The sequence below is a fragment of the Muscardinus avellanarius genome (genome assembly GCF_963383645.1).
Source record: "Muscardinus avellanarius genome assembly, chromosome: 10".
In the NCBI taxonomy this organism is placed as follows: Eukaryota; Metazoa; Chordata; class Mammalia; order Rodentia; family Gliridae; genus Muscardinus; species Muscardinus avellanarius.
This window is the reverse complement of record NC_137796.1, coordinates 98,449,530-98,462,416: the sequence shown is the minus strand read 5'-3', so window position 1 is coordinate 98,462,416 and position 12,887 is coordinate 98,449,530. Positions and strand designations below refer to the sequence as shown.

The 12,887-nt window shown below is 42.2% G+C and overlaps 1 protein-coding gene across 1 annotated transcript in view; it reads right to left on the bottom strand.

Moving 5' to 3' along the window:
* The window catches only part of SMG1 (SMG1 nonsense mediated mRNA decay associated PI3K related kinase), a gene marked incomplete at both ends in the record, with an annotated part of 117,112 nt that overhangs the window by 15,820 nt on the left and 88,405 nt on the right, over positions 1–12,887 (bottom strand). The window contains 12 exons of the mRNA XM_080702131.1: positions 1,181–1,407; positions 1,661–1,895; positions 2,115–2,387; positions 3,090–3,369; positions 3,518–3,690; positions 4,455–4,645; positions 5,169–5,387; positions 5,513–5,622; positions 5,709–5,847; positions 6,300–6,548; positions 8,683–8,912; positions 9,300–9,546. Of these exons, the coding sequence (XP_080558257.1) occupies positions 1,181–1,407; positions 1,661–1,895; positions 2,115–2,387; positions 3,090–3,369; positions 3,518–3,690; positions 4,455–4,645; positions 5,169–5,387; positions 5,513–5,622; positions 5,709–5,847; positions 6,300–6,548; positions 8,683–8,912; positions 9,300–9,546 (2,573 nt within the window). The remainder of the gene's footprint in view (positions 1–1,180; positions 1,408–1,660; positions 1,896–2,114; positions 2,388–3,089; positions 3,370–3,517; positions 3,691–4,454; positions 4,646–5,168; positions 5,388–5,512; positions 5,623–5,708; positions 5,848–6,299; positions 6,549–8,682; positions 8,913–9,299; positions 9,547–12,887) is intronic.

The following is a 12,887-nucleotide window of genomic DNA, read 5'->3' as shown; positions in this document are numbered from 1 at the left end:
CAAAGCCAGCCTCAGGTACTTAGTGAGGCTCTCGGCAACTTAGTGAGACCCTGTTTCCAAATAAAGTATAAAATAGGTCTGGGAGTGTAGCCCGGAGGTAGAAGGGCTTCCAGGAACCCCAGTAACACCACCAAAAAAAAAAAAAAAAAAGGTAAGCCAGGCATGGTGGTGCACGCTTATAATCCCCGCGCTTGGGAGGCAGAGACAGGAGGATCGCGCAGGTTCAAAGCCAGCCAGGTGCGCTGGCTTAGGAGACCCTGTTTCCAAATAAAAATGTAAAAATAGGTCTGGGAGTGTAGCCCGGAGGTAGAAGGGCTTCCAGGAACCCCAGTAACACCCCCACCCCCAAAAAAAAAGGTAAGCCGGGCATGGTAGTACATGCTTATAATCCCAGCATTTGGGAGGCAGAGACCAGACGATTACGGTTCTCAGTGAGACTGTTTCAAAAAAAGAATAAAAAAAATAGGACGGGGGTGGGGGTAGCTCAGAGGTAGAATGACCCTGGGTTCCATCCCCAGTACTGAGAGAGAGAGAGAAAGAGAGGGGGGGGGGATGAATCTGAGGGTATCAATTGGAGGTAGGATGCATCTGAGTTTAATTCCCAGTACAAAAAAGAAAAAAAGGTCTGAGTTGGGTGTGGAGGTGCATGCCAGTAATCTCAGTAGGAGGCTGAGACAGGAAACTGCTAGTTTAAGGCCAGCCTCAGCAACATGACAAGACTCTCATCAACCAAGTGAGACCCTGTTTCAAAACAAAAAATAAAAAGGGATTAGGAGTGGTTCAGAGGTAGAATGCCCTTAGGCTCAGTCCTTAGTACCACAAAAGAAAGAACAGCAAATGTGAATGAACATTTATTTTGTGTGTGTGTGTGGGGGGGTATGTGCTGGGATTGAATCCAGAGGCATTCTACCTCCAAACTCCATTCCAACCCCATTTAACTTTTTGTTTTAAAACAGGGTTTTGCTAGGTTGCTGAGAGTGACACTAAGTTGCTGAGGATGGTCTTGAACCTGTGATCCTCCTGTCTCAGCTTGCCAAGTACTGGGATTACAGGAATGTGCCAGCATGCCTGGCTTGAACACTTGTAAGTGATTATCTTGTTCTAAAAATTAAAAGCATTTATAGTGAAGGGTTCAGAATCCCTTCCTCTGGTGGCCCCTTCACAGCTAGCATGCACTTGCCTGGCAACATCGATGTAATGAGCATGTGTTTCCTCTTCGAGTCCCATAGCTGCATTTCTTAAATAAGCTTGAAGAGATTCAACTAGAGTTTGCAGAGGAACACCGTCAGTTGTCTGCTCGATGAGACTGTCCAATTCATGAAGCATACTTTCTAAGGTGTATTCCCCTTTCATTAAACATCTAAGTGCTTCTGGAAATATGATTTGCCGGAAATTTGAATTCAATTCCTATAAATATGTGAGAAACATATTTTAATGTCTTCTGACTTTAGAAGTTATACATTTTGAGATGTAATGCCATAATGAAAACCAAACTTATGCAACTGTAAACAAGTTATGACTATAAACCTCATACTGATGTTTATTTTGTAATATACACAGGGAGAGGTCAAACTGTTCTTCTGGATTAAAGATATGAAGAAGATAATACTTAGTATTTCGAATAAACTTATAAAATTTAAAGTAAGATAAATGTGTCCACCTGCAATGAAGTGTATACTCCATTGGCTAAGTGAACTGCCTCAGATGCTTCTACGGGGTTCGGGATGTCCAAGTCCTGGGGCACCAGGTGGCACTGCTTCAGTAACTGAACCAAGCAGGTGACATTCCCACTCATACTGCAGAGCTCCTCTAAGAACCAAGCTCCATCTCGAGAAGTCAGATCAACCAGCTGCTCCCCAGCGCTTGAAGCCGCACCTTCCATCATCAGGTTACGTCTAAATGAGAGAGATACTTGCAGAGTGAAACTAACTCAGAGCACGCTCACAGAAGACACTTTAAACTCAGAAAAGAAAGGAAGCAGGTCTAACACAGGGCAAGACTGTGAAACGGAAAGTCACCTTAAGTTTGGAATTAGAATCAGACAAATGCAACTGCAACAAACATCAATGTTTTTAGGATGATGAAATGGTCCAGAATGAGATTAGCCAACTCACCTTGTAAGAGTACAGAGGGCAGAAATAATGACACTTGCTAGACTCAAAGATCCTTCTTCACCATTCTCATGAAGGAAAACTTTGATGCAACGTTCAATTTCTTTCAGCTGATCTTCACAAACTGGCACGGTGACAGCTTCTTGTTTCAAGCGTTCCACCTGTCTAATAAGTCTGCTGTTTATGTCTGCTGCATACCGCTGCAGGGTCATTTCAGTGGCAGTGATGAACTGGCATACTGTTGGGGGTGGCTGAGGAGCATACTGCATTTCATATCTACAAAAATAAAAAGAGGTGCTTGCTTATAACAATACTACTCCTGAGAATAGATAAAGTTCATGCTTTACAAAATTCTGTAAAAGAGAAAAGTGCATCTATTCTCAAACAAAGCATAGGAGCCATGAATTCCAATTCACAGATCAAGCTTCAGAGCTTAAGCAACTTCCTAAGATGACTCACGGAATCAAACAGCTGACGTTTGAGCTTCATTATCCTTAAGCCAATCCTACCACTGTCATACTGATACATATATTTATATGTATTTTTATGTGTGTGTGTGTGTGGGGGGGGGTACTGAGGGTGGAATCCAGAGACTTTCTACCTCCGGGCTACATTCCCAGACCTATTTTATATTTTATTTGGAAACAGGGTCTCACTAAGTTGCTGAGAGCCTCACTAAGTAGCTGAGGCTGGCTTCGAAACTGTGCGATCCTCCTGTCTCAGCCTCCCAACCGCGGGGATTACAAGCGTGTGCCACCACACCCGGCTCTGAGATATATTTTAATTAAGAAAAACATACTGTCTTATATGGGAAACCAGGAGCTCAAAATCTCTCAACACCAAGACAAAAGTAACTCCATTTAATTTCCGCCAATTAACCATTTCTTTCAGAAAAACAAAATACATATGCAATTGAAAAAATGAACACAACTTTGTTTTTAATCCAATGAAATATGAAAATAAATGATTTCAACTTACTTCCTGTATAGTTCTTGACAGCGCTCTACTGTGGTGTTACAAATGAGCTCCTCCATCCATGTCTTCCACTGTTCAATTCGATGTTTCTGAAATATGGCTTTTGGATACTGCAGAGCAACTGTTGCATAGTGATGCAGCTGCTCCAGGCAGCCCCGGAGCACTGAGCGCCTCTGCTGCAGAAGAGCGCCAACCTCTCCCTCCAGCTGCTCACACTGGCTGATCAGGTGTGCCTGGCCAGCATTCTGCAGAAAGGCTGTCGCTGGCACATAGCTTGGGGGACCTCGTGGAGAAAAGATAATAATCACAGTGAGGGCATTTCAAGTCACAGTCATTGAAAGAAGCATAAACCAGAAACCCCTAACCCCAATAAAAACACAATTACTGAACTAACATGCTAACATGTACATCTAAAATAAGTCAGCTCATACCGAGATCCATTTGTGTGCTTATCTCCTGAAGCAAACTCGCAAGCTGTGTTGCTTCTAAATTACTGAATGCAGCCTGATAGTGGGTTATCCACTGCTCAAATTCATTCAGCTTCACTTGGATTGCCTCCTGAACAGCTCTCTGCTGAGTCTGCAGTTGAGTGTGTTCTGAATACCTAACCAGGGAAACATGCACATCAAAGATCACTTGCTGCTCTTTCTCCTGCATACTTCAATACAATGAACTCTGCCCAGTCTTGGACCATCTGCTTAGCTCCTTTTCAATCCTGAGGGCCCTGCTCAAACGTCCCTTACTCCTCTGGTTTTTCTTGACCCTGTAATTCCCTTAACTATGTTTCCAACATTTTAATAAAATGCTATCACTTCTGCCAGTTTCAGAGAGTTCCTTGAAGGTTGCTTGAGTTGCTTGACAGCCTCATGCAGTGCATGGCATGTGCCACTCAACTCTCCTTTACTGAGAACCTGCATGTAAAATTCATTGGTTTAAACTGCTGTTTAATGCTTTTTAAAAACTAAGCCAAGTAGATATAATAACTGCCACTGTATAAGTGAGTACGGACTCAGACACAATTGGGGAGAGAAAAACAAATTCCAAACTTTTCCGGTCTCAGCCTCCAAAATGTTGGGATTACAAGCGTGCGCCACCACACCCGGCAAATTCCAAATTTCCTGAATCCAAGTGTTCTAACTACTATGGCCACCTATCTCTCATAACTGCTCAAACATTTGAGTATAATAAAGCAAAAATATTTAAATAAATTGTTTATGAAGTAGCACTTTGAAGTTGTAGTCCTTAAGAGTTTGTATACATTTTGTGAGTTGCTGTAATAATTCAAATCCAAATTAAATGTTTACACAATAGGAAAATCTTCATAAAGGGCATGTTGTTGAAAAGGAAGAATTCAACACTGTTTTAAACCTGTGTTGTAGAGTATGAGAGGGATGATCCACTCCTTCAGCTCCTTCCAGAAACTCTATTTCCTCCAGCAGTTTGCCCTGCAGTTTTTCCACATCTGTCAGTTGCTCTTGCAAGGTTAGGTATTCGTCTAAGCTGCTGTCCAGCTTGGGAAGCACAACCAGCATCTCATCCCTATTCTTAAACCAGTTCACCTGTAAAAGGGTATTCCAATCAGGAGGATTCTCACAGGGTCACTTGTGCAGTATGATGAAGTCTGTCAGAAGAACCGTGGAAGGACAGTTTGAACCTATTTTCTACCTAAGAACCATGAAGGGATAATGATGTCACCTCCATTTTATAGACAAAGATAACCTATCCATTCAAGTTCACACAGCCATAAACTGACAGAATCAATTCTGTAATACAATGCAGTTCCCACCACACCACAGAGAACAGGATTAGCATCCCTGGCTAATACTGATGGGGAGGGAAGGCTACTCAATTAGAAAACACAAGAGTATGAATGTAATGTGTTTTTGTGTGGTGGCACTGCTTAATAACAAAGATGACATCAAGTTCCCATATTGAAGTGCCATTTCAATATATATCACAAGCTTGAAAAAATAACATTTAGAGAATAACATTTTAGAGAAACCGTTTCCCTCAACTTCTGAGTGGACATGTTCACTCTATTTACAGAAAGATGATGGTGACTGCTGTGTCACTGGGCTTCACCTTGATCTCGGCCACTCTGGAAGAGAAGAGGCTGCGGGTGATCTCTCGCTCCATCTCCCGCTTGCTCTGCTTGCTCTCTGCCTGCTGGCCGCCTCCGCCGTACACAGCACCAGCAAACCCAGCCTCGCCCCCCGCTGTCCAGTCCACCAAGGGATCATAGACGAAGGCCTCCAGGAGCGTCAGCAGAGTCTCTCTGCCACGCCGCATGATGTGTAGAACCTGGTCCAGAAGAGTCTTAAGTAAGTCTTGCCCAAAGTTTTCTCATTAAAATCCACATATCTTTTCATTCCACAGGTTTTGTTCATTTAATAGTATATTATGAGGTAGAAAAGAAAACAGCATACCTGTTCACAGGAAAGCCTAAAAACACCTTCTACTCCAGTAACACCCAGTGCTGTTTCAATGTTTTGTGTCATTCGAAAAGGTACTTTCTCAGGAACTCTAAGACTTTTACCTTGAAGAGACAAATCATTTTATTTTTGCCCTTTCACCAAAAACCATCTGGCCATCATATAACTGTGAAGCCCGCCTTTCCGTTACCTTTCTCGAAGCAGACGTTGTAATCGATGTGCACCACCTCCCCAGTCGTCATGTCTATGAGAACGTTATCAAGGTGCCGGTCTCCAAGGCCAATGATGTACCCCACCATGGACATAACTGCCGTGGACCTCGCGTAGGACTGCAGAAGGGGTGGGCAGGTTGACAGCATTAGCAAACTCCCTCCAACATGGCCTGACGCTCGAGAATTTAAATTCACAACTCCTACAAACAAAAAACGCTCCTCAGGGCTGCTGCATGTGGCTAAGCAGGCTCTGCATCTAATACAGTGGTCCTGGCTGGTCCTATATCATCATTATCAGAATGCCATATTTCAAAACAAACTTTCCTTTCACCTCCTGTGTTTAATCCCTTTTTAAGTTTCTTATTTTCTTTTTCATTTCATCCATAACCACCTCCCTACTATGCCGCCCTCTGACAGTAATGGTTGTGCCTTTACCTATAAGGAACCAAACACAGGTCTCAAACTACCAAGAGTGAAGGCCGCGAGGGAGGAAGAGAAAGAGGACACAAAAGAAAGGTATGAGAGGAGGAGCTGGCCAAAGAAAAATATACTCCAAACTGTCTGTATACCTGTGTGACTCTCCACCACTCGTCTGGCGTCGTACAGGATGACCACAGCTCCTTGGCCAAAAGATTTGGGGGCGTGGCCTCCATTAACTCCTCTAACACAGCCTTCATCACATGGAGGGGCCAATCCCGACGGGAGACATCCAGGCTAAGTCCAACTGTTTTCAAAGCAGGGCCAATTTTACTATAATAAAGTTCACTAGGACGGGGTACAATTCCAGGATTCTGAGGAGTTTGGTAGGAATCTTGGGCCTTCAAAAAAATTATTTCAAACAGAAATGATTATTATAAGAATAAAGATTACTCTGTATGCAAACTAGTTTTTACTCTTTTGTGGTGCTAAAGATTGAAACCAAGAGGCATTCTATACCCAACATTATTATTATTATTATTTATTTATTTTTATTTTATTTTTTTTGGTGGTACTGGGGTTCCTGGAAGCCCTCTTCTACCTCCGGGCTACACTCCCAGACCTATTTTTACATTTTTATTTGGAAACAGGGTCTTCTAAGCCAGCGCGCGCGGCTGGCTTCGAACCTGCGCGATCCTCCTGTCTCTGCCTCCCAAGCGTGGGGATTACAAGCGTGCGCCACCACACCCGGCTTATTTATTTTTTTTTTTTAATTTGGAAACAGGGTCTCATTAAATTAATTGCTGGCGCTAGTTTCAAAACTGCGATCCTCCAGTCTCAGCCTCCCATGTACTAGGATTATAGGTGTGCACGACCGCACCTGGCTGTAAACTAGCATTTTGAAAGATACTTTTTTATAAGTATGAAAATTGCCCCCAGGAGCATCCCACCTTTGAGCTACATATCCAGCCCTATTTTACTTTTTATTTGGAAACAGGGTCTCATCATATTGCTGAGGCTGGCTTTGAACCTTGATCCTCCTGTCTCAACCTGTAGCTAAGTACTAGGATTATAGGCATGCACGACTACATCTGGCTAAAAACTACTTTTTTTTTTTTTTTTTTTTTTTTTTTGCGGTACCGGGGATGGAACCCAGGGGCATTTTACCTCCAAGCTTCCCCCCGAGCACTATTTTTTAATTCCTTATTTAGAAACAGGGTCTCACTGAGTTGCAAAGGGCCTCACTAAGTAACTGAGGCTGTCCTTGAATCATGATCCTCCGGTCTCAATCTCCCAAATGCTGGGATTGCAAGCATGTACCACAAGGCCCGGCTTAAATAAAAAAATAAAAATTTTTTTAAAAAACTACTTTTTCAGTTACTTCTCTACCTTTCCAGCTAAATTTCACGTACAAGACAGCCAATAATTCTGGACTATGTATATTTCTTATAATCTACATCTTTCTATTGAAAGTTAGGTTCTCCTTCGTTATTTAAAAGTTGATCTACAACTTTTCTTCAGGTTCAATTTAAAATTCACACACCTAAAAGTTACTTCTCATATGTACTGAAAAAGAACCCACATTTATTTAAAAGACTTTAGTAAGCCAGGCATGGGGCACACATGCTGGAAATCTTACGTAGTTGGGAGGCTGAGACAGGAGGATCTCGGGTTCCTAGCCAGCCTCAGCAACTAGTGAGGTCCTCTGTAACTTAGTGAGACCCTGTTTCAAAATATATATATATATATATATATATATATATATATATATATATATATATATATATAAAAAAGGAGGGCTGGGGGTATAACTCGGAGGTAGAATGCCATTGGGTTCAACCCCAAGTACAGGAGGAAAAAAATTACTGAAGGATTAACAATCACACATTCTCCCCCGAAAAAACTCAAAGTCATTTGTTCAGCCTTTGTGTGCATGTGTGCTACTAGAGATGGAACCCAGGATTGCTTTACCTCTGAGCAACCCGGCTTTATTTTTTATTTTGAAACACGGTCTCAGTACGTTAAGAGGTGAACCTGTGATCATCTTTTCTCAGCCTTTCAAGTACAAGGATAAAAGATGTTTGCCACCAAGCCCCAGCTTTTCTGCCTCTTAAAACTATTTTTATAAATGTGCCTCAAGTCGGGTGTGGTAGCGCATGCCTGTAATCTCAGTACTTGGGAGGCTTAACTAGGAGGATCAAAGGTTTGAGACCAGCCTCATCAACATAGTGAGACTCTCAGCAACCTAGCAAGACCCTGTTTCAAAACAAAAATATAGAAAGAACTGGGGATGTGGCTCAGAGGTAGAATGACCCCTGGGTCCAATACCTACCGTGCCCCCCATAAAAAGTTCCTCAAGAACACTTCCTAAGGACTTTGTCTTTTCCTGCTTTAGCCATCTAAAAACATGCAAAACTATCCAAGTACAGTATGTCTAGAAATATTTCACATAATCCCAAGAAGACAATGACTATATCTCTATTCATGTTCATTCAATCAAATAAGAGCACACATGAACGTTGAGTTTCACTCCACCTTCTGTGCTTGTAAGGCAGCTTCCCGCTGTTGCCATCGTTTGTAAAGACCAAATAAAGGAGTGGCTCCATCCACCCACTGGATCAGGCCCGACCTTGTTCCTAAAGGTGTTACAGAATAGTGTCTTGCATGGAAACGGGGTGTTTCCTGCCGATTAATTGTAGCAAACATGGTATTCACGATTGATAAGAACTGCATTATCCTCTCATCCAGATGTAAATCCTCCAATCCTATGAAAACAAAATTAAAGTTGGAGGGCAGGCAGTCAAATGGGGTTGAGAGAAAGCCACTTTCCGTGTTTTTCAAACTGCAATAGCTCAATGAGGCACAGAGAGGATTAGCAAATTCTATTCAGTGACAAGACAGTAGTACTAGATATTAGCATTACTAACCACCTGCATCTTAGTTGTTCTGCTTGTACAAATTCATATGCAAGGGAAAATGATATGCTTACTACATAGCATCTAAACACTGGCACTCAAAATCACATAGAATACAGGATACTTTTGCTGTTCATACGACATAGAAATTTACCTACAACAGTCCCCATTCCTCAGAAACACACAATAACATGACTAACAGTTGTCCTAAAGAATGGAATTAGTTGTAAAGCCTACCTTTGAATAGGTAAGGATAGCTCTTCCCATCTGAGCCTAGAAAGAGAAGTTTCTTGGGCTTGGTTTTAGTCGGTAAGATTGTGATGGTTCCACCCACACTGTGGATTGTGACTGTGTCTCTGGCTGACACTTCTCCAGGAAGAGCGATTTCAGTATTAGTCATGGCAGCCAACCATGGACTGATTTCTTCAAGACGTAAGATGTAACTTGCACGTTTTTGTGCTCTCTGTTGCAAACTCAACATTATCTGCACAGAGAAAGTGTGAAAAAGCAAGTCTGTATTATGATTGCAACACATTTTCTTCCACAGAAGAAATAAAAGTAAACAAAGCCCTCCAAATACCTGCCCATTCTAGTTTCTACAGCTGACCCCCAGTGAGAAGGAAACAACAGTGTGCTGAACAGGAGTCCTTCTTTAGACAGTCCTTCGTTAGATAGTCCTCTATCCACAGCAGTGAGACCAGAAGACCAAAGGAAAGCATTACTGTGGTCGCCATGTTAGAGGCTTTCAGAAAACTATTTTCCCATTGTTGACCAATAACTACACAATACCAAAACAATCAATTCAGTCCTGGCAAAAGAACAAAAGATATATCCAGGAGCTGTCTACCAGGAAGACACACCATTAAGGAACCACTTGTAAAGTTACTGATATTAAATTATAAGAAAAGGTGAGTATCAATCTATTATTACCACACTGAAGGAGAAAAAAATCAAGTAGATACTGAGAAGATATAACAAAACTTAAACATATAAATGAGAATTTATTTTTCTTCTTGGTGGCAAAAGTGATTAAACCCAAAGCCGTCGTAGTGGCGGACCCTTGTAATCCCAATATTCGGGAGGCTGAGACTGGAGGATTGTGGTTCGCGGACAGCCTCAGCTACATAGTGAGGCCCTCTGCAACGTAGTGAGACCCGGTTTCAAAATAAAGAATAAAAAATAGAGCAGGGACTATAGCTCGGAAGTCGAATGCCCCTGGGTTCCATCCAGAAACACGCAAAAAAAAATTAAACCCAGTGTACCACTGAACTACAGCCCCAGCCTCTCCCCCTTGAGATGGGGTCTCCTTAAGTTGTCAAAAGCTGGCCTCAAACTTGTGATCCTAGGCCGGGCGTGGTGGCACACACTTGTAATCCCCGCACTTGGGAGGCTGAGACAGGAGGATCTCACAGGTTTGAAGCCAGTCTCAGCTACTTAGTGAAGCTCTCAGCAACTTAGTGAGGCTCTCAGCAACGTATTGAAACCCTGTTTCCAAATAAAATAGGTCTGGGAGTATAGCCTGGAGGTAGGAAGCCCCTGGGTTCCACCCCCAGTACCACACACACACACACACACACACACACACACACACACACGCGCGCGCGCACACAACTTGTAATCCTCCTGCCTCAGCCTCCTGAGTGTCTAAGACTAGAGCCATGCAACACATGCCCCGTGGTTAAAAGAAAAATTTTAACAGAAATGACAATTCAGAGTTCTACCCACCTGAAGTACACAGAAATGGTCCCTTCTAATAATCATAAGAAATAACAGATCACAAGTACAGTTACTTCCCTACTTGTAGCTAACTTGAGCTGCACCTAACTCAACAAACTATGGCTCTCCTTTATGTACACAATTTTATAGCAATCTTTAGCAAACTTTTTATATAAAAGGGGAAAAAAATCTGAAAATACTCCAAGAATCAACTGATGGAAAAATGGATAAGCTGCAGTATTTTCACGTAATAGGTCCTTATTCAGTCACACAGAAAACATGGGTGAATTATTAAATAAAACCCAAAACCTTGTACTGATTCCAAGAGAATCAGTACTAAACTACATAGCTAAAAAAAGCACACACATGAGCACACGTAAACCCAGATATTGTACACAATTGAGAGAAACTAATATTTCATCTAGAAGTATACCTATAAACAAAATCTATTTTTAAAAAGTAGTAATTAGCCAGGCGTGATGGCACACACTTGTAATCCCAGCGCTTGGGAGGCTGAGACAGGAGGATCGCACAGGTTCGAAGCCAGCCTCAGCTACTTAGTGAGGCTCTCAGCAACTTAGTGAGACCGTGTTTCCAAATAAAGTATAAAATGGGTCTGGGAGTTATAGCACAGAGGTAGAAAGCCCCTGGGTTCCACCCCCAGTACCACACACACACACAAAAATAATAATAATAATTAATTAAAAATTCAGAAGAGTAGTTATGGGGAAGGAGATATAATTAGTGAAAGACAAGTGGGACTTCAAACTTTTCTTTAGCTGCCTAACACCTAAAAGGAAAAGACAACATAGATGTATTTAATCTTTAAAATTATTCTTTAAGACATAGTCATAATTTTATATATTTTCTTTTAGATATAAATACACAAACACAGGCCTTAAGAAATATTCTTGCAGCCAGATGTGGTGGTGCAAGACTGAAATCCACGTACTTGGGAGGTTTAGACAAGTAGGATTACAGGCTCAAGGCCAGCCAGCAATTTAGGAGTCCCTCAGTAAGTTAGTGAGAACTTGTTTCAAAATGAAAAGTAGCTGGGCTTAGTGCTACATGCCTGTAATCTCAGTACTTGAGAGTCAGAGAGGAGAACTGCAGATTTGAGGCCAGTCTCGGCAGAATGCTGAAGGGGAGATATAGAGAGAGGATTGGGGTATAGCTCAGAGGTAGAAACCAGTGGGTTCAACCCCCAGTACCATCAAAAAAAAGAAAGAAAGAAAAAACTATTCTTCCTGTCTCTTCTGGGTCTATTTATTGTTTGTTGGTTGGCTGGTTGGTTTTGGTGCTGAGCATTGAACCCAGGGTCTTATGAATGCTAGGACAGCGCGCTGTGACCCTTACTTGACAAAGAAACAAGAAATTGGTTTTGGATCACAGCACACCAGAGTTCTGGCTAGGCCGCAGATAATAAACTTAACCTTTTATGTCAGTTTTCTTGTCTTGTGATTGTACGTATTTCTTCTGAATTTATCAATTCTGGTTCTTTTAATTTTACCTTCCTTTCCTTCTTTCCTTCCTTCCTTCCTTCCTTTCGTGTGTGGGTCTGGAGATGGAACCCAGGGGCATTTCGACCTCCAAGCTACACCCCCTACCCAATTTTTTATTCTTTATTTTGAAACAGGGTCTAAGTTGTGAAGGGCCTCACTACATAGCTGAGGCTGTCCTTGATCCGCAATCCTCAGGTCTCATCTTCCTGAATGCTGGGATTACAAGCATGCGCCGCCACGCCCGGCTATGTTTTGTTTTGTTTTTTAATATAGACTCAGGAGACTAACCTCTGAGCTTCACCCCCAGACCTATTTTATTCTGACTTTGAAACAGGTCCCACTAGGTTGATCAGAGTCTCACTACTTGCTAATGCTGTCCTCAAACCTGCAATCCATTGCAGCCTCCCAAGCACTGGAATTACAAGCGTGCACCACCACCCTTGGCTCATCATGTATCTTTTAACGTTTTTCTCAATTAGTGGTGCTCTTTCCCCTCTCTCCCTCCCTTCCTTTCTTTTGTTGGTACTGGGGATGGAACCCAGGGACATTCTAACTCCAAGCTATACCTGCAGCCTAAGTTTTTACTCTTATTTTGAAACAGCGTCTC